This window comes from Saccopteryx bilineata, chromosome 8, assembly GCF_036850765.1.
Source record: "Saccopteryx bilineata isolate mSacBil1 chromosome 8, mSacBil1_pri_phased_curated, whole genome shotgun sequence".
Taxonomy (NCBI): Eukaryota; Metazoa; Chordata; class Mammalia; order Chiroptera; family Emballonuridae; genus Saccopteryx; species Saccopteryx bilineata.
In genome coordinates, this window is record NC_089497.1 from 57,129,857 (window position 1) to 57,156,797 (window position 26,941).

At 45.9% G+C, this 26,941-nt stretch overlaps 1 protein-coding gene and 1 pseudogene across 5 annotated transcripts; one reads left to right on the forward strand and one right to left on the reverse strand.

Moving 5' to 3' along the window:
* PIGZ (phosphatidylinositol glycan anchor biosynthesis class Z) lies at positions 1 to 26,918 on the reverse strand. Of its 5 annotated transcripts, none has more exons than XM_066240971.1 (4): positions 26,709 to 26,918; positions 22,832 to 22,974; positions 5,025 to 5,235; positions 1 to 2,297 (listed from the first exon to the last, which is right to left on the reverse strand). In XM_066240971.1, exons 3-4 carry the CDS (start codon positions 5,140 to 5,142, stop codon positions 742 to 744), a joined length of 1,674 nt encoding a protein of 557 aa, XP_066097068.1. In that variant the 5' UTR covers positions 5,143 to 5,235; positions 22,832 to 22,974; positions 26,709 to 26,918; the 3' UTR covers positions 1 to 741. The 5 variants fall into 5 exon arrangements, with proteins under 5 accessions (XP_066097068.1, XP_066097065.1, XP_066097066.1 ...); XM_066240968.1 differs by having other exon boundaries at positions 22,832 to 23,059; XM_066240969.1 differs by lacking the exon at positions 26,709 to 26,918 and adding an exon at positions 26,186 to 26,677 and having other exon boundaries at positions 22,832 to 23,059.
* Positions 23,121 to 24,211, forward strand: LOC136311690 (eukaryotic translation initiation factor 3 subunit J-like; annotated as a pseudogene).
* Positions 26,919 to 26,941: the final 23 nt, after the last annotated feature.

The following is a 26,941-nucleotide window of genomic DNA, read 5'->3' on the forward strand; positions in this document are numbered from 1 at the left end:
TAGAGAAATACTCCAGAACTACTTCTTATTTTTTTTATAGTAATAAACACTAAGACAGCAGGCATCAAAGTGCAATTAAATACACCACCACACCACTTTTATGCTTAAAGAGTCTTGGGAGAGACATCTCTGTCCAGCCACGAGACATGTACTGCAGACCCAAGAATGACACAGGCTTGGCTGGCAGACACGTCAGAGATCCTTTGATCCATTGTACAGGTTGGGAAACTGAGGCTGAGTGAGGGGAGGGTGCTTTCTTAAGATCACACAGCCAGGGGACCAGGGACCCTGAATCTGAACCACCTGCTCTGTCTACATCCCCACACTGCCTCCTTCTAGATGTCTAGGAAGCCAGAGGGTTGTCATGACCACAAGAGTTAAGGCATCCTGGAAGGTCTGGAGGTCATTCAGGAATGTCATTAGCAGATCATTGTCTCTTCACAACCAGGTGCTATCTACCATACCTTTAAAACATCACAGTGGCTGGAAGGAATAGGACAGGAACAGACGTTAAGGGCCATTGGTTATACCAGGTTCTCTGGAGATCTTGGCATCAGGACCATGACCGGTCAGATCTTTGGTCTTTGAGGAAAAAGAGTGCCAGATCACCCAGAAGGTAAAGCAGTTGAGGGGTGTGTCGAGGAGGCAGTGGTGGGAGTTCCGGAAGGGAAAGGAGAGGAAGAGAACCAGGGCTCTGTCCCAGCCCCGCTACCCACACAGAAGGTGCGGCGGTGCCTTCACCTATGGCGGTAGACTTTCCGTCATGTTGTCAGGCGTCTCCCCCAGCTCCAGGATGTGAAGGCTGAGGTGATTCCTCCAAGCCCCGCTCAGCAAGGAGGACAGGGCAGGTGGGTCCTCCAAGGTCAAGTGGGGAAACACAAGTGTCTCGCTATTGAGGGGAAAGTTGCACTTCTCCATGGCAGGCCTGGTGGTACCAGGGGTCACCACAAAAAGGCGGCAGAGCCACGGCCCACCAGCCACCTGGCAGACTGGTTGTCTGGTGAAGTTTTTCAGGGCTTGACACAGGGCCTGGTCCTCAGTGCCACCCATGTCCACCACCTGCACAGGTGAGCCCGGCCCTGGGAGGTGTAAGAGGTGCCGGGGGGGCATGTAGGTGTGGGTGAAGAGCAGTGTGTAATGGATGGGCACACTTGGGAGCACAGGTGCATGAACCACCCGCTCCAGGTGCTCCAGGCCAGGCACTAGGCCCCCCTGGTGCAGGCAGCCAAAGAATAGGGCACCAAGGGCATTGAAAAGGACCAGGGTGCCCTTGCAGGGCACAGGGTGGGTCTGTGGACTACAAAACAGGACGAGGGGGACCAGAAGGGGGATCAGGAACCGAGCCTCCTGGTGGCTAAAGGCAGAGAGGAGGGCCAAGGGCATGAAGTAGAGGAGCAGGAGGTGAGATCTGGGGCTGGACAGCAGGTTCCTGGCATCCAGCACCCTCAGGAAGCCCATTTGTACAGAGGCCTGGAGGCAGACTTGCAGCTGTTGCCACCCAGCCTTCAGGGCCTGGGCATGCAGCATCCCAAAGAGCAGGAAGCCGTTGACCGCCAGGTGAGTGAGCCGGAAGTGTGTGCCGTGCCTCGCCAGGTTTTGAGGATCCAGGTTGTAGCGCAAGAAGTTGGCAGGTGTAAGGACAAGGGTACTGGATCCAGACGGACTGGAGAAATACCAGCTGTCCGCAGCCACAAACACTGCTGCTGTCAGGGTTGCTCCTGGGAGGAGCCCCAGGGCTGCCTTGGTCAGGGACTTGAAGGCGGGGTCTGTGGCTCCGCAAATGCCCCAGAGGGAGATGGGGACCAGAGCAAAGGCTAGAAATGTGGGCCGGTTGAAGAAGCCAGCAGCCACAATGCCCCCAAGAAGCCAGCTGCGCCACCAGGGGCCTGGAGCAGGCGTCTTGGCTGTAGCGCTCCAAGCTATGCGGGGGGATACCAGTACTAGCAACCACGTGAAAAGCAGTCCCTCGATGGCATTGGAGAAGGTCCTTGTATAGAAGACCAGGGTAACGTAGGAACCAGCCAGCAGGACCAGGGCGTTCCAGCGCTCCGCCCTCCACAGTGGAGCCAGGTGGTACACAGCCACATCCAGGGCGAAGGAGAGGGCCGTGAGGAGCAGCCGGGGCCCCACCAGCAGCATGTAGCCATTCACCAGGCCAGGCCATGGTCCCAACTCTTCCCAGAGCCTGAGCAGCCAGAAGGCAGAGCCAGAGGTCAGCAGTGGGAAGACCACCGTGCGGCAGGAGCTGCTGGGATGAAACTCCCAGGGCCGGGCGGCCTCTATGCCCAGGATGTCCTCTGCAGAGAGAGAGAAGCAGAGGTGCACTAGTTCCAAGCTCAGAGAATATGGTAGACAAAATTCTAGGATGGCCCCCAAGATTTTCTAACACCCTAATGTACACTCCCCGCATAATCCTTACGACAGTGAAGATGATGGATTTTACCCTTGTGATGAGGTTATGTTGCAGGGAACAACTGACCATAAGATAGAGAGATAACCCAGATGGGGCTTACATAATCACATGAGCCCTTTAAAAGCGGAGCGTTTCTCCAGCTGGTGACAGAGAAGGACATCAGACTCAAGCCATGAGAAGGGTTTGATGCACTATTGCTGTCTTAAGATGGAGGGAGCCAGTGGCAAGGCATGTGGGTAGTCTCTAGGAGCTGAGAGCAGCCTTTGACTGGCAGCCAGCAAAGAAATGGGGACCTTAGGTCCATAGCCGAAATAAAGTAACTTCTTTCAACAAGAAGAATGAGCTTGGAAAGCAGTTTTCCCCCAAGAGCTTCCAGACAAGAACTCAGCTCACCCCCTACTTTAATTTCAACATTGTGATGCCCTGAGAAGAGAGCCCATGCCAGACTTCTAATTTTCAGATCTGTGAACAGTTTTATGCTGCTAGGTTTGTGGTGATTTGCTGTGCATCAACAGAAACGAATGTAGGGGAGTTCAGCCCTGCTGAGGCCCCACCTGTGAAGGGGGCTGGAGCAACCACACCTGGGACTGGAGACGGCAATGTGCCCTGCACAGGGTGAGTGGGGAGGAGCAGGGGGAGGTTCCACTCCTCTCCTCAGGGTTTCAAGTCTCCGAAGTCAGAGTCAAAGACGCATCGCTGTAATTAGGACTGTTACGCAGCAGAGGCAGTGTGAGCAGGGGAAAGGGAATGAGCAATTGTAGCTATGGTCAAAAGTGACCTTAGTTTGTCTATGATATTTTTTTTTATAAGAAGAATATATTCAAGCAGTGCTTAGGTAATTAAAAGAATACTTGCTGCCTGGGCCTGGTCTGTGATCCTGTGCCCCGAGTCCCAGAGCTCTGATGAGTGGGGGTGAAGGAAACAAACTCTTAGTTCCTGCATCTCAGCTCCAAGCCCACAACTTATGCTTGATAACTTCGCTGGGTTTGTTTAGGGCTCTTTGTTTCTCCTACTTAGTTCTCCAGCCTTTTAGCCATTTTCTCTCTTGATGTCAGATGGTAAAAGGGAAAATGAAAATCTTTTTAAGAGTTTTTTTTTTTAGATTTTATTTATTCATTTTAGAGAGAAGAGAGAGAGGGAGAACGAGGGAGGAGCAGGAAGCATCAACTCGTATATGTGCCTTGACCAGGCAAGCCCAGGGTTTCAAACCAGCAACCTCAGCGTTCCAGGTCGATGCTTTAATCCACTGTGCCACCACAGGTCAGGTGAAAATGAAAATCTAAGATCAGATTGATCTGGCTGCTTTTTCCTGTTCAGGTTTTAAAAAGTGTAGAAAAGAAGATTGGACCTTTCGAGTTAAATCTACTTGTTGAGCCTGTGGCAGAAATAGCTGAATGTCTTCCCAATATCCTTTCCCTCGTCTTCCTTAGTCTCTTTAGCAGGACATTTGGGTAGGTGTAAAGACTATGTTTTTCAGCTTCCTTTGCAGGTAGGTGTGGTCATGTAATACATTCTCACTAATGGGATGAAAATGGGCAAAAGGTACGTGACTCAAAAATGCATAAGACCTGATTTATTGATGTCACCCCATTAAAAAATAAAATTATTAAAAAAATGCATAAGAGAGCGGGCATGTCCATCTCTCTTTTTTTTTTTTTTTCTGAAGCTGGAAACGGGGAGAGACAGTCAAACAGACTCCCGCATGTGCCCGACCGGGATCCACCCGGCACGCCCACCAGGGGCGATGCTCTGCCCACCAGGGGGCGATGCTCTGCCCCTCCGGGGCATCGCTCTGCCGTGACCAGAGCCACTCTAGTGCCTGGGGCAGAGGCCAAGGAGCCATCCCCAGCGCCCAGGCCACCTTTGCTCCAATGGAGCCTTGGCTGCGGGAGGGGAAGAGAGAGACAGAGAGGAAGGGGGGGGGTGGAGAAGCAAATGGGCGCTTCTCCTGTGTGCCCTGGCCGGGAATCGAACCCGGGTCCCCCGCACACCAGGCCGATGCTCTACCGCTGAGCCAACCGGCCAGGGCCCATCTCTTCTTTAATGGCTTGAAAAACTTGGTGTTAGACGTGATGGCTGGGAGCTCAAGCAGACACACTGAACCATGAAGAGGAAGCCTTGAGCCCACAGCATTTGAAAAGACTCAAGGTCCTGCGCAACCATTCTCTGATGTGTCCTACACTACCTAGGAGGTAAATACTAACAAGTGAGCATTCATAACAAGTGAGCTGGGTTCCCTCGGCGGCCCTCATGGAAGTCTAGAGAAGAAAAGTTTCATTATCTCAGATTACAACACTGTGTTAGTTTTCCCCGCTCCTGGGGAAGTCCAACTTGGATTCTTTCACTGAGAAGTACAAAACAGCCTTTCCTCCAAATAACCAGTACTGTCGGTCCAAGCAGAAAAATATCAAAGAGGCTGGCATTTCATTAGTGTTGTCCAGAAGGTCAGTGCCACCACGCAGGAAGGAGTCCTCACTCCCAAGTTCTTATTTCAGAGGGGCTCGTGGGTTTACTGCTCATTGGCACAGACATGTTTCCCCTTCCCCACTAAATACCCAGTTAGCTCCAATCCAGACTTTGCTTTGACTTAACCACAAACGGGGTGCTTTACCTGCCATGACCTCGGGTGACTGGAAGAACTCATCAGGGTGCACGTAGCCTGACTGTGGAAGGAGACACCACGCCAGGCGGAGCAGGCTGAGGCTGCCCCACAGCACCCTGGACGCCATCTTCAGACCAAATTGCTGCCAGGACACTGGGCCAAGAGCCTAGAATGACTTCTCAGCTACTACAGATGCTATTCTGGATCCACAGGTCTGCATCTGCCAAGGATAACATTTGTTAGTTATTATAGTGAAAATAACAATACATTTAATCATCTAAACAAAACCTCAAAATGGAACAATGTACAATTACAATGATAATAATAACAGCTGCTATTTACTAAGTGCCTGTTAAGAGCCAGAAAGATCATATGCATATCTCATTTAATTCTTTCCACAATCTGGGACATTTTACCAATGGGGAAACTGAGACTTCTGTTGTGTAACCTGGCTACTTGCTAATCATTTGCTAAGTTTCTAAACGTGATGTTTGTTTGCTAAATATGATATTTGCTAGTGTGACATTTTGCTAAGTGTGTAAGTGTAACATTTGCAAGTAGGATTAGGGTGCCCTCCAAATCTGGGTCTCGCAGCCCCAATCCTGCTCACAGCTCCTCTCCACAGGCAAGCGTGGCAGCCTGTCTCTTGCAGTTCTGACAGCTTGGGAACCCTCAATAGATTTCATCCAATTCTCTGCAAAAACGCACTGCATTCTGCTGTCGTTTTCAATCACTCCCTCCACCTTTCACACACTGTGGAACCTATCATGAAATCTACCTTTCAGAGATATGGGAGCTTACTGCTAGGGTCTAAATGTCTGTGTCTCTCCTTTTGCATTCGTACACTGAAATCCTAATGCCTGATGTAAAGGTATCAGGAAATGGGGCCTTTGGGATGTGATTAGGTCATGAGGGTAGAGCCCTCCTGAAAGGGAGAGTGTTTTTATAAACAAGCCTCCACAGTGCCCCCTCACTCCGACCACCATGTGAGAACACAGCCAGAAAGTGCTGGCTCTGAACCAGGAAGAGGTCCTTCACCACGCTGCCACCTTGATCCTGGACTTCCCACCCTCCGAGCTGTGAGAAATAACTTTCTCTTGTTTGGAACTGTATGATTTCACATTTAGGTGGAATACAAAAATGAGACTCATGGACACAGATAAAAGTGAAGTGGTTACCAGGGGGAGGGTGGTAGTGGGGAGGGGAGTAAAGGGACAAATACACAGTGATGGAGAATTATCTGACTTTGGGTGATGGACACACACACAATCAACAGCTCAAATGCGATAGAAATGTTTACCTGAAACCTATGTACTCTTATTGATCAATGTCACCCCATTAAATTATTATTATTATTATCAATAGGCAGAGAGAGAGAGATAGACAGGAAGGGCAAGAGATGAGAAGCATCAACTCATAGTTGTGGCACTTCAGTTGTTCACTGATTGCTTCTCATATGTGCTTTGACTGGGGGGCTCTTGCTGAGCCAGTGACCACTTGCTCAAGCCAGCAACCTTTGGGCTTAAGCCATTGACCATAGGATCATGTCTATGATCCCACACTCAAGCCAGTGACCCCATGCTCAAGCTGGTGAGCCTGTGCTCAAACTGGAAGAGCCCACACTCAAGCTGGTGACCATGAGGTTTCAAACCTGGGTCCTCAGCACCCCAAGGTGATGCTCTATAGACAGCGCCACCACCTGGCCAGGCTAAATTTAATTCTCTTTTTTAAAGATTTAACTTATTGATTTTAGAGAGAGGAGAGAGAGAGAGAAAGGAAGGAGGGAGAAATGGGAAGCATCAATTCATAGTAGTTGCTTCTCATATGTGCCTTGACCAGGGAAGCCCAGGGATTTGAACAGGTAAACTTAGCATTCCAGGTTCATGCATTATCCACTGCGCCACCACAGGTCAGGCCTAAATTTAAATTTCTAAATAAAAATAAATAATCCATTTCTCAAACAAAAAAAATTTTCTCTTGTTTATAAGCCACCCAGCCCAAACAGACTAAGACACTTACTTATATAACTCTTTTAAAAAATTTTTATTTAGAAAATTAAATTTAACAGGGTGACATTGATCAATAAGAGTATATAGGTTTCAGGTAAACATCTCTATAGCACTTGAATTGTTGGTTATGTTGTATACCCATCAGCCAAAGTCAAATCATTTTCCATCACCTTATATTTTTCCCTCTTTACTCCCTTCCCCCCACCGTCCCCCCACATTTCCCTCCCCTGGTAACCACTTCACTTTTGTCTATGTCCATGAGTCTCAGTTTTATATCCCACCTATGTGTGAAATCATACAGTTCTTAGCTTTTTCTGATTTACTTATTTCACTCGGTATAATGTTCTCAAGGTCCATCCATGTTGTCATAAATGTAACTATGTCATCATTTCTTATGGCTTGGCCATGGTGAATAATGCTGCGATGAATGTGGGAGTGCATGTGTCTTTATGAACCAATGTTTTCGAGTTTTGGGGGTAGAGGGATTGCTGGGTCATATGGTAGTTCTATTCTTAATTTATTGAGGAACTGTCATATTTTCTTCCATAATGGTTGTTCTAATTTGCATTCCCACCAGCAGTGAATGAGGGCTCTTTTTTCTCCACAGCCTCCCCAACATTTGGTATTACCTGTCTTGTTAATAACAGCCAATCTAACAGGTGTGAGATGGTATCTCATTGTAGTTTTGATTTGCATTTCTCAATAGCTAGTGAAGATGAGCATCCTTTCATATATCTGTTGGCCATTTATATGTCTTCTTGAGAGAAGTGTCTGTTCAGGTCCTCTCCTCATTTTTTAATTGGATTGTTTGCTTGTTTGTTGCTGAGCTTTGTGAGTTCTTTGTATATTTTGGATATTAACCTTTTATCAGAGCTGTTGCTTACAGATATCATCTCCCATTTGGTTGGCTGCCTATTTAGTTTTTTTTTTGTTTGTGTGTTTTTTTTGTATTTTTCTGAAGCTGTAAACGGGGAGGCAGTCAGACTCCCGCATGCGCCCGACCGGGATCCACCTGGCACGCCCACCAGGGGGCGATGCTCTGCCCATCCGGGGCATCGCTCTGTTGTGACCAGAGCCACTCTAGCACCTGAGGCAGAGGCCATGGAGCCATCCCCAGCGCCTGGGCCATCTTTGCTCCAATGGAGCCTTGGCTGCGGGAGGGGAAGAGAGAGACAGAGAGGAAGGAGAGGGGGATGGGTGGAGAAGCAGATGGGCACCTCTCCTGTGTGCCCTGGCTGCGAATTGAACCCAGGACTTCTGCACGCCAGGCCAATGCTCTACCACTGAGCCAACCGGCCAGAGCTGCCTATTTGTTTTGTTGTTGGTATCTTTTGCTGTGCAGAAGCTTTTTAGTTTGATATACACTCATCCCTCACCATATCATGGTTCACTTTTCACAGACTCATTGTGTATTGTATATATCTAATTTTGTATCACAGATTTTTCACTATATCATGGGATTTTGCAGTATATAGGTATTTTTATATATTTATTATCTTAATTATTTTTGAGGTAAAATAAGTATTTTCTAGCCTAAAAAATGAAAACAAGATAAAAAATATTAAAAGAATATTACTGTATATTCACTGGTGAGTACCCATATAGAATTTTATATGTTGTTAAAATTACATAAGTTTAAGAGTGTAGAAAGTGTTTAAGAGCATAGGAAGTGTTTATAAGAATGTGGAAAAGGTTTATGAGTGTGGGGAGAGTTTATAAAGCCTTAAAAATATATATAAATAGTAAATTAAATATAAGGTCGCTACTTAGCAAATTTTTGCCTCTCACAGGGGGTTCTGGAACAATAGACGAGGGACAACTGTATTGAGTTCTTCATCTTTGTTTTGTGTGTGTGACAAAGACAGGAAAAGACAGAGAGAGGGGTAGATAGAGACAGCCAGCCAGGAGGGGAGAGAGATAAGAAGCATCAATTCTTCATTGCAGCACCTTAGTTGTTCATTGATTGCTTTGTTATATGTGCTTTGAACAGGGGGCTCCAGTGAAGCAAGTGACCCCTTGCTCAAGCTAGCAACCTTGTGCCCAAGCCAGCGACCTTGCACTCAAGCTGGTGAGCCTGCACTCAAGCCAGATGAGCTCGCACTCAAGCTAGTGACCTCGGGGTTTCGAACCTGGGTCCTCTGTGTCCCAGTCAGGTGCCTCCACCTGGTCAGGCTGTTTTTGTTTTCAAGTTTCAATCTCCTTGGTAAAGTACTCATTTTGTTCATTAATTTGCTTTTTGAGCTCATAAAATTGCCTATCAGTGTTTTCTCTCATTTCATTGAGTATTTTCAGAACTTCAATTTTGAATTCGTTATCATTTAACTCCAATGTTTCCATGTGATTGAGATAGCTTTCTGGAGATTTTTCATTTTCTTTCTGAACTGCTTGTCTATCTTGTGTAGCTATGGTATTAGATTTCTTCTTCCTTTAGTCAATTTGGTGGCAGATCTTTCAGGTGTGCCTGCGAGCCCAGCTGGGGTTCCCATATAGTTGTTCAATTTGTTGAAATTTCAAGGGGAGAGGTCAAGAGTATCTCTCATGCTGCCATTATTATTATTTTTTTATTACAGGGACAGAGAGAGAGTCAGAGAGAGGGATAGATAGGGACAGACAGACAGGAACAGAGAGAGATGAGAAGCATCTATCATCAGTTTTTTGTGCGACACCTTAGTTGTTCATTGATTGTTTTCTCATATGTGCCTTGACTGCGGACCTTCAGCAGACTGGGTAACCCCTTGCTGAGCCAGTGACCTTGGGTCTAAGCTGGTGAGTTTTTGCTCAAACTGGATGAGCCCGCGCTCAAGCTGGCAACCTCGGGGTCTCAAACCTGGGTCCTTCCGCATCCCCAGTCCGATGCTCTATCCACTGCGCCACTGCCTGGTCAGGCCATTATTCTTTATATAACTGTTGATAGGGATTGTTACTTCCTTGACTCAAAGAGCAATAAGAATCTGAGCCCATTGCTTAGTGGACCTGTACATCAGCACCTATATATCATTTCTGATGAATAGAAAAACAAGTTTTACAAGTCTGTCACTCCTCCAGAAATACATATGGTGACCATTTCCTGACTTCTCTTCCCCTCTGCCAACACTTGGGGATAGAACTGGCAAACTTGACTTTGAGATTTTAAAACCTGACCTTAAACAACTATTGTTATTAAGTGCGATATATCATAACGGAAGAAACAAGACAAGTGAAGCAACAGAACAGGAATCTGGCCGGTGTTGAGAAGGATGGAAAAGGGGTACTGTAATACATTATAAATTCCTACCCATTGTCTTTGTGCATCTAGGTTAACACATCTTCGAAACATCAGAAGAAATGCCCCTCCAAGGTGTAACCACTCTCTGCAGCATATGACCTTGTTCACTGTCCTACAATACAACCCTTGCCTTGCTTCCTCCTGCTTTCATTTAATCTTCCTTTAATTCCCTCTTTAATTACAAATGCATAAAAGGAACTGTAAGCTGTCATTTCTTTGGAGCATCTTACTTTCCATCAATTGTAATCAGTTTGGCTCAAATAAAATCTTATAAAAATTTTTCACAGGCTTGGACATTTCATATGTTGACAATACTCACTAAAACCTCATAGAATATGGAAGATAAGTTTTGCAGCTTTTGCTTAAACTTTCCAGCTGAACTGTACAGATTGTCTTTCCAGAGCCCATGAATATCCTGACTTTTAAAGTGGAGTTTTCATTTTTAATTTTATTTATTTATTTTTTACAGAGACAGAGAGTGAGTCAGAGAGAGGGATAGACAGGGACATTCAGACAGGAACGGAGAGAGATGAGAAGCATCAATCATTAGTTTTTCATTGCACGTTGCAACACCTTAGTTGTTGATTGATTGCTTTTCTCATATGTGCCTTGACCGTGGGCCTTCAGCAGACTGAGTAACCCCTTGCTGAAGCCAGTGACCTTGGGTTCAAGCTAGTGGGCTTTTTGCTCAAACCAAATGAGCCTGAGCTCAAGCTGGAGACCTCAGGGTCTTGAACCTGGGTCCTCTGCATCCCAGTCTGATGCTCTATCCACTGCGCCACTGCCTGGTCAGGCAAAGTGGAGTTTTCAGATACAAGGTAAGGCCAAACTTAGTGCTGCGATGCAATGGGTTGAGTCACAGTATTTTCCCTCATTGGCAGCCAGTTATACTACTGCAGGATGGTGGGCATGAACTCTGGCGTTCTGCAGGCCTAATTCAAATCCCAACTCTGCCATTTTTAGCTGTGTTACCTTGGGCCAGCTGCTTCTATCCCTAAATGTAAGGTTCCTCACTGGGAAAGTCAGATGACAATATCAACCTCATGGGGTTAAGGGAGACTTAAAGAGCTGATGCATGGAGGGCACTAAGTATACAGAGCTTCCATGTACAACTCACCAGTCTGAGGTTGCTGTGCCTTCTGCGGCAGGCAGTTACACAGACATGAGCAGAGCAGCGCGATGGGCCAGGGATAGAAAGTCACTCGGGGTGGAAAGTCCCAGGTGCCTAGCAACAGGCAAAACTGGGAAAACAATGACCTCGCTCCCAGGGTAGCCTTTTCTGCCCCAGCTATTGCTGGTCACATAGTTTAGACCCCCCAGCCTTTCATATTGATGGGCATGTGGTATGGACCCTGCCCTGACCTTTCCTCCCCTGGCATGTTGCTAGTCATGCAGGTTATACCCTTTTAGAGAGGGAACAAATAAAAAGACTGCAGAATAGCCCTTAAGCATTAAACTACCAAGACAATAAGGTTATGAATCACATCAAACACATCTAGGCCTCTATTTAGTGTTTCAGCTCCAGGCCTAGAAAAGCAGCAAAACCAGACAAGCAATGCCGGCTGACCACAGGACCAGCTGCACTAATGACCCCTGCCCTGGTGCAGACCAACCAGTGGAGACCACAGCCCTGAAGGGGACGCGCCTGGAGAACTGAGGGATATTCTATTGAGATCCTCCCCTAGGACCCCCCTAAGATCTCACCCTTAAAAACCTTGAGTGAGGCAGGACAGTACGAAGCTGGGGAAATTCCCAGGAAACTGGAATAAGGGAAACTGAGACAAAATAATTAAACAAGGCCAAACTATTTGAGCAATTCACAGCTAGCTAACCAAGGACAATTAGAAGCAAATGGTCCACACATTTCCAGACCTTCCCAGGACAGATCAGCCTTAGTCTGGGTCCCTCTTCAATCAAGTTCTTTAAAAATGAAACTAACCAGAAAACAACCCTTACCCTTCTATGCATACATTTTGATAAATATTTCTCCACGTATTGAAGGACACACCTGGAAAGCTAATGAGTATTCTGTTAAGACCCTGCCCTGAGACCTCCCCTAGGATTTCCACGGCCAAAGAAGGATAAAAAGCCTCAGGATTCAGGACCCAGTGAGTGCTCTCTCTAGAGCACAACCGCACTATTCTCCCTTAAGCGTGTGTCTTTGCTCTCCTCCTAAACTCTAAGGGTTCTCACGAGACTTGCAACCAGTGGGGCATTGGCAGCAGCAGCCTGTCCTGGATGAACCCCTGAGCCTGTCTCCAAGGCTCCCTTTTTCTCTGACTTGCCAGTGAGCTAACAGCAGCCAGCCTTGGCTTACTTCGGTTGCTGTGACTTTTACTTCTCAATGAGTTCATATTATCTCAGCTTGGCCTACTTCTTTCCTGTATTTCTAAAAAGCCAAAGCAGCCTGCCCAGACTCTCTCCTGTTTCTTCTTCTATCCTAAGCCCTTCCTTCATTGCACTGTTCCAAGCTGTAATACATTTAGTCTCAAAATCACCTGGATACATGTTGTGAAATCTTTCCAACATGAAGTCAAGAACCCACACACTACTGGCTGGCCTGACGCAGACCCGCTCTGGGCCAGTGTCCTGGTCCCATAAGGACGAGGACCCAGCATGCTCTCCCTCTCTGGAGTACGCCAGTCTTTTTCTGTCCTCCTCCTCTTCTCCCCCAGGCATGTTACTTGTACCCTTCTCTCTCTTAAGCTCCAAGCTCCCCTCATTGTTTGCCTCTGTAACTTGTTTCCTACACTGATTTCTTCTACTGCTCACTTCTACCTCTTTGACTTTCTAAATAAACTCTTATAGTTTGAGCCTGACCAGGTGGTGGCGTAGTGGATAGAGCATTGGACTGGGATGCAGAGGGCCCAGGTTCAAAAACCTAAGGTCACCAGCTTGAGTGCAGGCTCATCTGGCTTGAGCAAGGCTCACTAGCTTGAGCTCAAGGTTGCTGGCTTGAGCAAGAGGTCACAGTCTGCTGTAGCCACCCCCCCCCCGTCACGACACATATGAGAAAGCAATGAATGAACAACTAAGGTGCCGCAACAAAGAATTGATGCTTCTCATCTCCCTCCCTTCCTGTCTGTCTGTCCCTATCTGTCCCTCTCTCTGTCTCTGTCTGTCACAAAACAACAACAAATTCTTATAGTTTGAGTCTTACCTAGAATAGGTAAGAAAAAGTACAGAGGTTGCTGAGCCAAGGTCGAGTATAACATCTGGTGCCATTCTTGCTGCCAACATTGCAATCTTCTCTTTTTCTCAAGCAACTACTTTTGGTGATGGAAACCCAGTTTACTTTTGTTTTATGATTGACATCAGTTATGTGGCCTGGGATTTGATCCCATCCCTAAACAAAGGGAGAGATCCTGAATGGTTTAAGGCAAATAATATTTTCCATCCCATGGCCACACTAATTAATTTAGGGTTGGGCACGTGACAAGCTGGTCAGAGCAGAGGAACTAGGAAAAATACTGGTAAAGAAGTAAAGAGTGCTTGACCTGTGGTGACAGTGGATACAGCATCAACCTGGGATGCTAAGGCTGCTGGTTCAAAAGCCTGGGGGGGTTGCCCGGTCAAGGTGGTGCAGTGGACAGAGCTTCAACCTGGAATGCTGAGGTTACTGGTTCAAAACCCTGGCTTACCTCGTCAAGTCACATATGACAAGCAACCAATGAACAACTAAGGTGAAACAGCTATGAGTTGATACGTCTTGCTTCCCTCCTCCTCTCTTTGTAAAATCAACAAATAAAAAATATATATATAAAAAAGAAAGGAGTTATAAGAACTTAAATTTCATAATTTGTGGCTCGATATTAGGATTTTTACAGCTTGAGCTCTGAAGCTGTCTGCAGAGCAGAACTTTGTCCTTTTGGGCTCTGTCACTGCCTGCAGAGCCAGCATTGCCCTGTGCTCATTGTACTGTTTAATAACTTGTACTCCTTGCATCACTGTTCAAAAAGTATTCCCTGTACTGTGTGTGATCAAAGACAACTTTTTGTTCCAAGGCCTGAGCCAAAACTAGGATTTGATAAATGTTTAACCCATTGTTTACACCTCATGGCCCCACTTGCTTGGTCACTGGGTCAGCCAGCCATCAAAAGTCCAGTTGCCCCCACCAATCAGAAGACAACCGATATAAGTTTAAGGTCTTGTTTCCCCTAGCAACTCATCTCTTTAATCAACAGCTCCTGGCAACTTCTGCTTTTCTAAACCGTTCGTATCCCCTCCATTTTGGAATGCATTCTTGGTTCATACCGAGAACTACATTTCCCAGTTTGCAAATCATTATCTCTACAAACTCTCTTTAAATTTCTTTATAAAGGTATTTCCAGACTTTTGTTTACATGAAAGGTCATGTCCTTTTTCTCTGTGCTGGACTTGGTGGGTGTTGCCATGAGAAGTATGTTCTCCGGACCCGTCTGGGGTGAGTGAGTGGGTCTTACTTATAACTCTACACTAACATCCCAGCGTTAGAGTCCCCTGGATTTCTATTGGTATAAATTGGGAAAATCACTCAGTCCTTGTGGGGGGTTATACTTTGTTCCTCATCTTTAGGGACCTGCTAGGACTGGAGTCTAGTTATAGGTCTGGGAGCGAAGGAGGGTGTGGGGGTGGGGCCTGAGGAGAATAAGCATTGTCTCGCCAAGCAGCTACCTCAGGAGAGGCCGTTACCATTTCCACGGGTGATGCAGGGTTAGTTCACTCAAACAGGAGTGGCCGGGATGCTTCAGAATTCAGGAACTCAATGTCCACAGCTCTGTCTTCTCACATCTCCATTCCAACTTTCATGGTGTCATTCCTTCCTAATCAATATTCTCACTGTAACAGGGGACGTCCCCTGAGGCTGGAAATTCAATTTGCCTTGTAGTGTAGCCACTCCCGGAATGAGATTCTGGGTTCAGTTTTCAGCAATTTCAGTCCTTGCAGGAGACAAGGGTTTCTTTCTGGAGAGACATTGAAGCTTTCGGATCATTTTGTGAAGATTTTGAGCTGAGAATTTGAAGCCCTGAGCTATCTTTCTCTTTTCTTTTTTTAAAATTTTTATTTATTAATTTCAGTGACAGAGGAAGAGAGACAGAGCGAGAGAAAGAGACAGGAACATCGCGCTGTTCCTGTGTGTGCCCTGACCAGAGATTGCACGACCACCTCTGTGCTTCGGGATGGTGCTCTAACCAGCTGCGCTGTAGGGCCAGGGTGTTATCTTTTTCTTTTCTAGTTTGTCCAGCACAATGAAGAGCAACCAGCCAATCTCATTATACTTTTTAGTTTGACGAAAATGATTGAAGGTATCATATACATGGTCGCCAAAGCCTTGCCAGGAGTACTGAATGTGATGCTGTTCATATCTCTAACGCCACATCGCACGCTCCGTGGATGGTTAGTATCCTCTTTACCTACCACTTGAGTGGAGTCATTAAGGCCTTTAGATCTAATCAAGCATGAGAACCAATTCCAGAAAACCCAGAACCTGTTCAGAAAACTCATCCTTAAGATCTTGCTTCTCTAGAATCACTTCCAAAATCTGTATCAGTCCGGGCTTGAACAGAGAAAGAGATACAGTAGGAGATAACATTAAAATTCATTGCAAGGCATTGGCTTATGCCTTTGTGGAGCGTTGCCAGGCAAGTCTGAACTCTGGGAGGGAGACCAGCAGGAAGGACAGGCTGCAACTTGGGCAGGAGCAGGAGCTGCAGTCCACAGAGGGCCTTAGCTTGTGGTTTATGCCTTTACTTTCTTACTAGGAACTTAACTGTTTACTTTCCAAACAGTTAAAAAATGATCAGTTTAAGATAAAAAGTCACAAATGGCTTTTATTGCATCTTTAAAATATCGCAAATAAGTCTGAGGAATCATTCAGCATCTTGCTATTTCTGTAGCTGGACAACTTAGATCTTATTCACCAGCCTGCTGAACTGTTCCTTTTTCTGAAACACAAACACCACTCAAAAATTTCCTCATTTCCATGTTTGGACATAGTGTTACAATCTGTTAGCATATGACAGCTTTACCCCGGAAGAGAGTTCAATTTCCTGGGAAGGTTCAGGCATTTACCCAGGTTTTCTTAATATTTTTTGACTAAACTGAATTTCAAATAGACCAAGGACTGTTGGCTTCCACCTCTCTCAGAAACCAGTTCTTGATGCAAGTCCACCGATCAAAGAAAAGGTAAGCCATCTGGCTCTCAATTCTACCTACAAAGACAGGAACTATGGAGAATAAAGAAAACAGAGAAAAATGCCAAATTAATGAATAATGTAGCTTCAACTGTCCAAATTAAGTAAAAGAGATCCTGTGTCAAAAAAAAAAAAAATTTCCTCATTTCCCTGTTTTTAACTGTTGTGGTTTGCTGAATCAAAGCAGCTGAATTTGATACAAGTTCAAAGTTGTTTCTTTCAAGAATCAACTTGTCTTTCTAGCTTGAGATACTGAACAAGCAATACCCGACCTCATCCAAACCCTGCAGATGTATTTTTCCCCCAAGAAATTTCTGATTTCAACACTAGAACCATTCTCCTGAATAACAACATTGACGGGAAGTGAGAGTACGCAGATCTCATCTGTCACGGAAGCCCAGTGTAACACTCTGTGATCACGTTCTGTACATGACTTGCAGACAGTGTGAACCATGGCCAGTTCCTTTCTGTTTCCCTACAACTTGTCGGTTTTCTTTCCGAGGAGAATGAGCTCTATATCAGTGTGACGAAAGTCCCTCTGCAGGGTGCCTCTGGGGACTTCACAATAACTGTGCATCCTTTCAGAGTGATGTTAACATTTTCTGGGATAGTGAGAGTCTGAGTGCTGAGAATAATCTACATCCTCCCAGTAGATGTGGCAAAGACTTCGTGCCTTTTCTGGCTTTTTTTTTTTTTTTCTGAAGCTGGAAACGGGGAGAGACAGTCAGACAGACTCCTGCATGCGCCCGACCGGGATCCACCCGGCACGCCCACCAGGGGCAACGCTCTGCCCACCAGGGGGCAATGCTCTGCCCCTCCGGGGCGTCGCTCTGCTGCAACCAGAGCCACTCTAGCGTCTGGGGCAGAGGCCAAGGAGCCATCCCCAGCGCCCGGGCCATCTTTGCTCCAGTGGAGCCTTGGCTGCGGGAGGGGGGAGAGAGAGAGGAAGAGGGGGGGGTGGAGAAGCAAATGGGCGCTTCTCCTATGTGCCCTGGCCGGAAATCGAACCCGGGTCCCCCACACGCCAGGCCAATGCTCTACTGCTGAGCCAACCGGCCAGGGCTCGCTTTTTTTTTTATACATAACGTTTTATTAATTTTAATGGGGTGACATCAATAAATCAGGGTATATATATTCAAAGAAAACATGCCCAGGTTATCTTGTCATTCAATTATGTTGCATACCCATCACCCAAAGTCAGATTGTCCTCCGTCACCCTCTATCTAGTTTTCTTTGTGCCCCCCTCCCCTTCCCCCTCCCCCCCCCATAACCACCATACTCTTGTCCATGTCTCTTAGTCTCGTTTTTATGTCCCACCAATGTATGGAATCATGCAGTTCTTGGTTTTTTCTGATTTACTTATTTCACTCCATATAATGTTATCAAGATCCCACCATTTTGTTGTAGATGATCCGATGTCATCATTTCTTATAGCTGAGTAGTATACCATAGTGTATATGTGCCACATCTTCTTTATCCGGATATATATATATATATATATATATATATATATTTTTTTTTTTTTTTTTTTTTTTTTACAGTGATTAAAGCCTTTAAGCAAACTCTTGGCCAATACAGCAAGAATCCTTAAAAGAGTAGTGTCCTTAACATGTTCACCAAGTCCAAGTTGGCACCAACACCATTCCCTTTTCTCTCTTTTGTTTCTCCTTTCTTGCCTTCTTTTGGATTGACTTTTTTTCCTGATTTATTGTTATCTTTCTAATAGTTTGGAAGTTATACACTCCATTTCCATTATGTTATAAAATGCAGTATATTATCTAATATTTTAATATTTAATATGCTATGTTCTGTGGTTTATGATGATTCTGGGTGTGCATTCTTTTTATCATAGTTGAAATTTTTTTGACTTCTTGACTCTGTGGATTATGGTCCTTTATCATTTATAGAAAGTCATCCTTCACTCTTTTTGCAAATGATGCCTCTTCTCTCTTCTTTAGTTACTCTTTCTCTAGAATTATGATGAAATGTATGATAGTCCTTCTTGGTCGATCATCCATGTCAGCTTCTACTTTATATTTTCATATCTTTGGATCTCTGGGCTACATTTCAAGAAAGTTCTTCTGTTCTGTCTCCCATGTCCTTAATTATCCCTTCAAGCTGTATTTATTTATTTATTTATTTATTTAGTATTTTTCTGAAGTTGGAAACGGGGAGGCAGTCAGACAGACTCCTGCATGCGCCCGACCGGGATCCACCCGGCATGCCCACCAGGGGGCGATGCTCTGCCCATCTGGGGCGTTGCTCTGTTGCAACCAGAGCCATTCTAGCGCCTGAGGCAGAGGCCACAGAGCCATCCTCAGTGCCCAGGGCCAACTTTGCTCCAATGGAGCCTTGGCTGCAGGAGGGGAAGAAAGAGACAGAGGAAGGAGAGGGGGAGGGGTGGAGAAGCAGATGGGCGCTTCTCCTGTGTGCCCTGGCTGGAAATCAAACCCGGGATTCCCACACGCCAGGCTGACACTCTACCACTGAGCCAACAGGCCAGGGCTCAAGCTGTATTTAATCAGCTGTTAAATCTATCTATTGAATTTTACATTTCAATTTTGTATTTTCTACTTCTAGGAATTAATTTTTTTTCCACATCTGTCTGCTCTTTTGTCATATTATAAAAGCTCCCTTTTATTTATTATATTATATTAAGCATACTTATTTGATATACTATATCTGATTATTCTAACATCTGAAGTTTTGAGGGGGTCCAAATCTTTTTTTTTAAGTGAGAGGAAGGGAGATAGTGAGACAGATTCCTGCATGCACCCCGACTAGGATCCGCCCAGCAACCCCTGTCTGGGGCTGATGCTCAAATCAACTGAGCTGTTTTTAATGCCTGAGGCTGACACATGCAGACCAACCGAGTTATCCTTAGTGAGGGGCCCATGATCGAACCAAGAGAGCTGCTGGCTGTGGGAGGAGAAAAGGGAGAGAAGGGGGAGAGGGAGAGAAGCAAATGGTCGCTTCTTTTGTGTGCCCTGACTAGGAATTGAACCCAGGACATCCATACTCTGGGTTGACACTATCTATTGAGCCAACTGGCCAGGGCAGGGGGGTCCATATCTGATGTCTTGTTTTGCCTGGTTCTTACTCATACTGCCTTGTTTATTTGTGTATTTAGTGAAGTATTTTGTTTGGGACTGCTCACTTTTTATGAACATTACCTGTGAGAGTTTTTTGAGGCCAAGGACGAAGGCAAATTTTGAGTTCCACTGTTCTGTCAGGTACCTAGGGGCATTAAAAGTCTGAGACTATTTAATTTAATTTAATTTATTTATTTTAATGAAAGACAAGACAGGAAGGGAGGGAGATGAGAAGCATCAACTTGTAGTTGCAGTACTTTACCTGTTCTTGACTGCCTTTCATTTGTGCCTTGAAGGGGGCAGAAGGGGGGCTCCAGCCGAGCCACCCCTGCTCAAGCTGGTGAACCTGTGTTCAAGCCGTATGAGCCAGCACTCAAGTGAGTGACCTTGTGGTTTCAAACCTGAGTCCTCAGCATTCCAGGAGGACGCTCTATCCACTGCGCCACCACCAGTCAGTAGTGAGACCATTTTTAATCATATTATTGGCTCTAAGTTTTATTTTTTCCTTTGAGGGAAGGTGGTGCCTAATTATGTGAATCCAAGCTAAAAACCTATATGAGGGCTGGCTTGTGGATACAAATTCTCAAGAGAGAACCCTCTCCAATCTAATTCGATTAGTATCAGGATCCATGAAAGGCAGCTTTTGTGGTAGTCCTCTAGGGATGGAAGAGTTTATTTCTAGGTCATCTTTATATTGAAAATGTAGCCTTACAGAGTCTCAGCTTCGAAGGGGTCTCCTATTAGGATTCAGGGTGAGCACAGGCTTTACCTTCTGTCCTGTTAGTCCTGAGATATTAACAAAACCAGACACTCAGATGCGTCCAGTCCTTGAGTCCAAATCCGATTTTAGTGATCTGCATACTTCTCTTGGCCCCTGATTTTATTATTTATTTGCTTTAGGCCCCTGCTTTTATGCTTGAGTTTTCCTTGCCTTTTGCTCTGCTCACATATTATTTTATACAACATTTTAGTTATTTTTAGCAACTTATTTCATAATTCAAGGACAATTCTCTACTAGCATGTTTTTAAACAACTTCATTGTTTTCTGTTCTATTTATAAAAGTAATACAAGCTGCCTGGCCTGTGGTGAAACAGTGGATAAAGTGTCCACCTGGAATGCTGAGGTCGCCAGTTCATAACCCTGGGCTTATCTGGTCAAGGCACATATGGGAGCTGATGCTTCCTGTTCTTTCCCCTTCTCTCTCTTTCTCTCTCCCCTCTCTAAAATGAATAAATAAATAAATTAATTTTGAAAAGTAATACAAGATTGTTGTGGAAAAGAAAGTACAATAAACAAAAAATAAGAAAAGAGAACTTAAATTCAATTCTTATCACTAAGGAAAATACCATTAACATTTTGACACATGATTTTCTTGGGATTCCATGGAACATATTAGCTTATAGTTCTGTTTATGCATATATATGTTTGGCATAAGAAATAGACTGTGCTATGAACACATTAGTGATTTTTTTCATGCTGTGGCCGGATGGGATGGGGAGATGCTATGAGGAGCCCTCTGAAGCTGCTTCTGGAAGAGCTGCTGGCAGTCCGTTCCTCAGCAGATGGGAGGTGGCCGAGTTAGGATCATGACTTGAGCACTAGGTTTAGGGAGCAAGCCAGCCTATGCCTGTATAGCCTGTAAGAGTATAGGTCTGCTGTCTTCCATCCCCGGTCTCTCACTCTCCTCCTGCCCCTCTAGCTACGACACGTTCTGCCCAAGCCTGTGCCATTGGCTGGGGCTGCCCCACCTCAGCGGTGCAGCCTTGCTTGCAAAGTGGAATTGAATTTTGTCTCTGTGAGGGCTGTTGGACAACTCATTGAGTATTTTCAGCATATCTAATATAGTTTTAAAACAGGAAAGGAATCATACAATGTTTGCTTCATAATATGTTCTTATCACTTTAGCAAAATATCATAAGCGTCTTTCCATTCATCAGGAGCATCCCTCTGACCAGCTCCAAGATCTTCATCCTCAAGTATCCACTTCCTCCTTCTTTTCTCTTCTGTTGGCACCTTCCCTTCCATCTATAAACGTGTTGGGCTCTGTACCTCTCTTAGAAAAACAATCAACCGAAACTCTCCTTGAAACTGGATGTGCCCTTCTACCTGCTATCTCTCTCTCTCTCTCTCTCCTCTCGCATTTGCAAGAGCCCTCAAACCACCCACACCCACTGAACTCACTCCTCCCGCCTTGTTTACTGTTCTGCCCAATACAGTCTGGTTTTCCCGCCACCCCTGCACTGACACAGCTGTCTCAAAAGCCTCCTAGGTTTTCCAATTGTCAAACACAATGGTCACTTCAGGCCCCTACAATACAAGGCATTTGACAACAGGGGTCCCTTCCACAATTCCTATAACCTTTTAGAGCAGGGGTCCCCAAACTACGGCCCCCGCCGCACTTCCGGAAGGGGCACCTCTTTCATTGGTGGTCAGTGAGAGAGCACAGGATGCATCCTGTGTGCTGTATGTGGTGGCGCCACAAAGCGCAGCGATGCAGGACGCACGCGTCAGGGCTCCGGAAGCGCGTCATATCACTTGTTACGGCTAGCAGTGACAAATATGGAACCAGACACTGACCATCTCATTAGCCAAAAGCAGGCCCATAGTTCCCATTGAAATACTGATCAGTTTGTTGATTTAAATCTACTTGTTCTTTATTTTAAATATTGTATTTGTTCCTGTTTTGTTTTTTTTACTTTAAAATAAGATATGTTGCCTGACCTGTGGTGGCGCAGTGGATAAAGCGTCGACCTGGAAATGCTGAGGTCGCCGGTTCGAAACCCTGGGCTTGCCTGGTCAAGGCACATATGGGAGTTGATGCTTCCTGCTCCTCCCCCACTTCTCTCTCTCTGTCTCTCCTCTCTGTCTCTCCCTCTCCTCTCCATAAAATGAATAAAAAAATAAATAAATTAAAATAAGATATGTGCAGTGTGCTTAGGGATTTGTTCATAGTTTTTTTATAGTCCGGCCCTCCAACGGTCTGAGGGACAGTGAACTGGCCCCCTGTGTAAAAAGTTTGGGGACCCCTGTTCTAGAGTGTCTTCCTATACTATAGAGTCTAAGAAACAAAAAACTATTTTGAACCCTGGCCAGGTAGCTCAGTTAGTTATAGCATTATCCTGATATGTCAAGGTTGTGGGTTTGATCCCCCATCAGGGCACATACAAGAATCAACCAATGAATGCCTAAATAAGTGGAACAACAAATTGGTGTTTTTCTCTGTCTCCCTCCTTTCCTCTCTCTTTAAATATTCTGTAAGAAAATCCAGTGACTCACCTTAGCTGCTAAGGCGGGGGACTCCGACTGCTGGGATGTGGACATGTTTTCAGGGATCACTGGGAAGGTGAAGACGTTGACAAGGACATCAAAGATAACTAGGGTGGCTCTGGCCAGACAGCTCGGTCGGTTAGAGCATCACCCTGAAGCGCAGAGGTCGCCGGTTTGAGCCCAATCAGGGCACATACAGGAGCAGCTTGATGTTCCTCTCTCTCTCTTTCTCCCTCACTAAAGTCAATAAATAAAAATAAAAATTAAAAAATAACGGCTAACTAGGATGACAATGATAATGGAAAAGAAAGAGGAAGCAGAAATCAAATTTTCAGAAAAAAAAAATAACAGAGAAGATAAAAGAGAAAGAATGGCAAAAGACAAGAAGAAATTTTCAAAAGGTTAGAAAAACCTGAAGAAACTAAAGTGCTAACACCAGAAGAACGATGAGCAGATAAACTGCAGCTAAAGAAATTACAGGAAGAATCAGACCTCGAATTAGCAAAAGGAACTTTTGGTGTTACTAATACAGTGTATACAATAGATACTATGAACCCATCTCCAAGAGATGAATTCATAGTTTGGAAAATTGCTAAAAGACAAAATTATACAGTATGAAAAGTCACTGTATTATGCCAGTTTTTTGGAAGCCTTAGCTCAGAGAGGTGTGTATTTCATTGAAAATTGATGACTTGAAAAAGATTACCAATTTATTGGCTGTGCTTTGTAATGAGAAAGAGAAGCTAAGCCACGCAAAAAAAAAAAAAAAAAAAAAAGAAAGAAAGAAAAAAGAAAAAAGAGAAAAGAAATGTGTGGTTCCTGGATGGAGATTAAAGACCTCCATGAAAGACAACCTTGCAGATTATGGTGATTGTGATGGACAATATGTACAAAACTATGAAGATTTCATGTGACATTTTCTTTTCTGGTGTCTTTTCTGTTGCCCACAATCCCTTCAAAATGTAGCACAACATCCACTCCTTTCAGTTCTGCCAAATGCTACAATCAGGAGTGCAGTATCTCTCCTGCTGGCTATTTAACCCCTGGACACTCAGGTGCTAATGTGCAAATGAGGAAACTTGAATCTTGCTGCCAAGAGGTTAAAATTGGGAACCCCAGTTGTTACTAAATCATAGTTAAAAAAAACTAATCTGATTCTATAGCAGAAGTCATTAAATTGGAAACAAAGGTGGCAACATGGCAAAAAATAGAGTAACATTGACCAGCACTGTTCAGTAATATAGCCTTAATCATACCTCCTCGAACTATACTGCTTCATATGAAGTGATAAATATCCTCCAATTTTTGTGAGCGGTATACTTCATAACTTGTCAAGAAAAGCAGTTTGCAGCAAGAGACTGTATTGTGCACCTAATATTAAAGTTGTTTTGTCTTAAAAACTTTTTTAAAGCCCTAATAAATAAGAGTTTTTTTAAAGCATATTTTTATTATTATTTATTTATCTTAGAGAGGTGGGGGGGAGGGAGAGAGTGAGAGATAGAGAGAGAGAGAGAGAGAGAAGGTACTCTGGAGGAGCAGGAAGCATCAACTCCTATATGTGCCTTGACCAGGCAAGCCTAGGGTTTCGAACCTGCAACCTCAGTGTTCCAGGTCGATGCTTTATCCACTGCGCCACCACAGGTCAGGCAATAAAAGCTTTTTTTTTTTTTAATAATAAAAAAATCCAAACAACTACAATTTGTAGATTCCCTAGAAGTTTGGTTATGCAAATTTGGTTTTAAGAATTTGGAGAGCAGATGTGAGACAGACCGTACTTTTGTAGTTGTCATTGTTTCCCTGGCAAACCAGAGCATGGAGGCAGGCCTTTCCTGCAGCAGCTCTCCAGGGCCCAGTGCCAGCTTTGTGGGTGTGGTGACACACTCTGGTGATGGTGGCATTCTGATTCTCAGCATCAATGCTGTGTTACTAAATTCAACTGAGTTCCAAGGTGGCCTTTACAGTTGCTCACATTGCTTTCTATGCCAGCTATGCTGATAATAGGGAGGTTAAGACCAGCTTTGGCATTGACTAGTCCAGGGGTCTCAAACTCAACTCAGCATGTGGGCTGCAGAGCAAGATCACAGCCGTTTGGCGGGTTGCACTAGGTCTACGAAAGGCAACTGTTACGCAACACTTTTCTCACTGCAGTTGAAAACAAAAAAAAAATCAGTACAACAAGCACAATCGTACATGCAGTTTACTCAGTGTCACAAAACGACCAGAAACTGTAGTTCGCATCACAACGGCTGTTAACTAAGCTAATATCTAGCTAGGATGCTAGAGAAATGAAAAATACAAGTAGGCCCCTAGGCTTACTTAATTTTATCCAAAATATTTTGAACTTCGTGGATTAGTCTGCGGGCCGCACAAAATTGTTCGGCGGGCCGCATGCGGCCCGTGGGCCGCGAGTTTGAGACCCCTGGACTAGACCAGGTTTCAAATCCTTGCTGTCACTTCATTATCTATTTTGCTTCAACTGCCCGACTAGGAGAGTCCTCCTTAACTCCATTTCCGCAGAACCCTGTGCTTTGCACTTTGTGATGCACTGACCACTGGGGCCTTCTGATTGTTTTCCTGTCCAGTCTGGCTGATGTATCCCAGGTGTGGGATCCATTCAGATCCATCAGTCCCTGGGGTCCGCCTAGCTGGGCCCACTGAAGGGCCACGGTCAAGGAGAGTCGAGGTCCCAGAGGAAGTGCTTCTATAATGGGCCATTGAATAAGTGAGGGTGTTCTCTAGAAAGAGACTGGTCTGCTGCTCATCCTGGGGCTTCCAGGGCTGAGGCCTGGTTTGAGGAGCGGCCAGGTGTCCAGGGTGTAGGGCCAACACCACAGGGCGTGGCAACTACTCACCTAAACCTAATCAGCATGCGAGCCTGCTCATTTATGCACACTGAGCTGCCTCAGCGGGGTCCAAATCCTGCTGGTGCTGTGGCCTGCTGGGTCTCAGTCTTGGGAGGGTAGGGGAGCGGGAAGCTTTAGAATAAATGGATGGCACCCAAAGCCGCGGATTCGGCTGTAGGGCAGGGGAGCATGTGCTGACAACCACAGACCAGGCCATCCTGCGCGCGTGTGCGGGGGGAATGTGTGACAGCAGGCAGCAGAGAGGGACCATCTCCAAGGCAGGGCTACAACGAAGCAAAAACACACCCGCAGGGCTCGGGGAAGGGCGCGGGGGATGGAAGAAAGACTTCTGGCCTAGCCCCAAGTGAGTCAGAGGGCCCAGGGCGTCTCCGGGTGCCCCGCCTTTCTCCCTCGCCCACTGCGTGTGCAGCACCATGTCGGCTCCAGGACACAGCTGTGAACGAGTATGATCCAGAATGGCAGCCACCAAGTGGTGGCTCCCTCCAAGGAATGGTCCTACCTTCAAACTTAAACTTCGTGACAAAATAGCGAGCCCAAGGCTCTGCCCCTTCTCAGGGATCCGGCATTGGAGCAGGTTTTAAAGACTGCGGGCGGTGCCCTGGCCGAGTTGCTCAGTTGGTAAGAGCATCGTCCTGATACGCCAAGGTTGGGGTTCGATCTGATCAGGGCACATATCCCCCTCCCTTCTTCTCTCTCTAAAATCAATAAAGACTGGGGGGGGGGGGGGCTGTAGAAGGAGGAGGGTGGTCCCTGATCAACAGCGTCTTCTCTCCAAACGCGCCAAGACCGTGTCCCTCAAGGCCAAGATCTTGTTCCAGACTCCGGGGTTCGTCCCAGAGGCAGAGGGCGAGAGTGGCTCTCCAAGTCCTTTTCCTGGCAGGTGTTGCATTTCATTCTCACCTCCTCTCCGGGGCTGCAGTAAGCCCAGCAGGGAGTCCCACCCTGGAAGCATTGGAAGGTCTGACCCCGGCTGCCTTCTTTTTTGGACGCCTGCTCTTCCCGAGCTGCTGGGGCCGACTCACCTGCGCGCTGCCGCTGGCTGCACCTGCGGCGCTGGCGGCGTCCGGCCAGGCTAGAGCTTGCGTGAGGAGTCTCGGGCCAGACCGGGGTGGCGAGTCCTCCACGCGGCCGCCTCTCTGCAGAGTGAAGGGGATAGGGCAAAGCGCGCAGCGCGGCAGGCGGGGCGGAGGAGGAGGCTGGAAACGAGTGAGCCAGCGGGCGGGCGGGGCTGCCGAACGCGTCCCCCGCGGCCCAA

Bases quoted from the DNA above. Each gene is read 5' to 3' on its own strand.
- PIGZ (XM_066240972.1), bottom strand. From the start codon at position 5,142: ATGGCGTCCAGGGTGCTGTGGGGCAGCCTCAGCCTGCTCCGCCTGGCG. The intron at 2,298-5,024 runs GTAAAGCACCCC...CTCTCTCTGCAG, and splicing joins GTCACCCGAGGTCATGGCAG to AGGACATCCTGGGCATAGAG.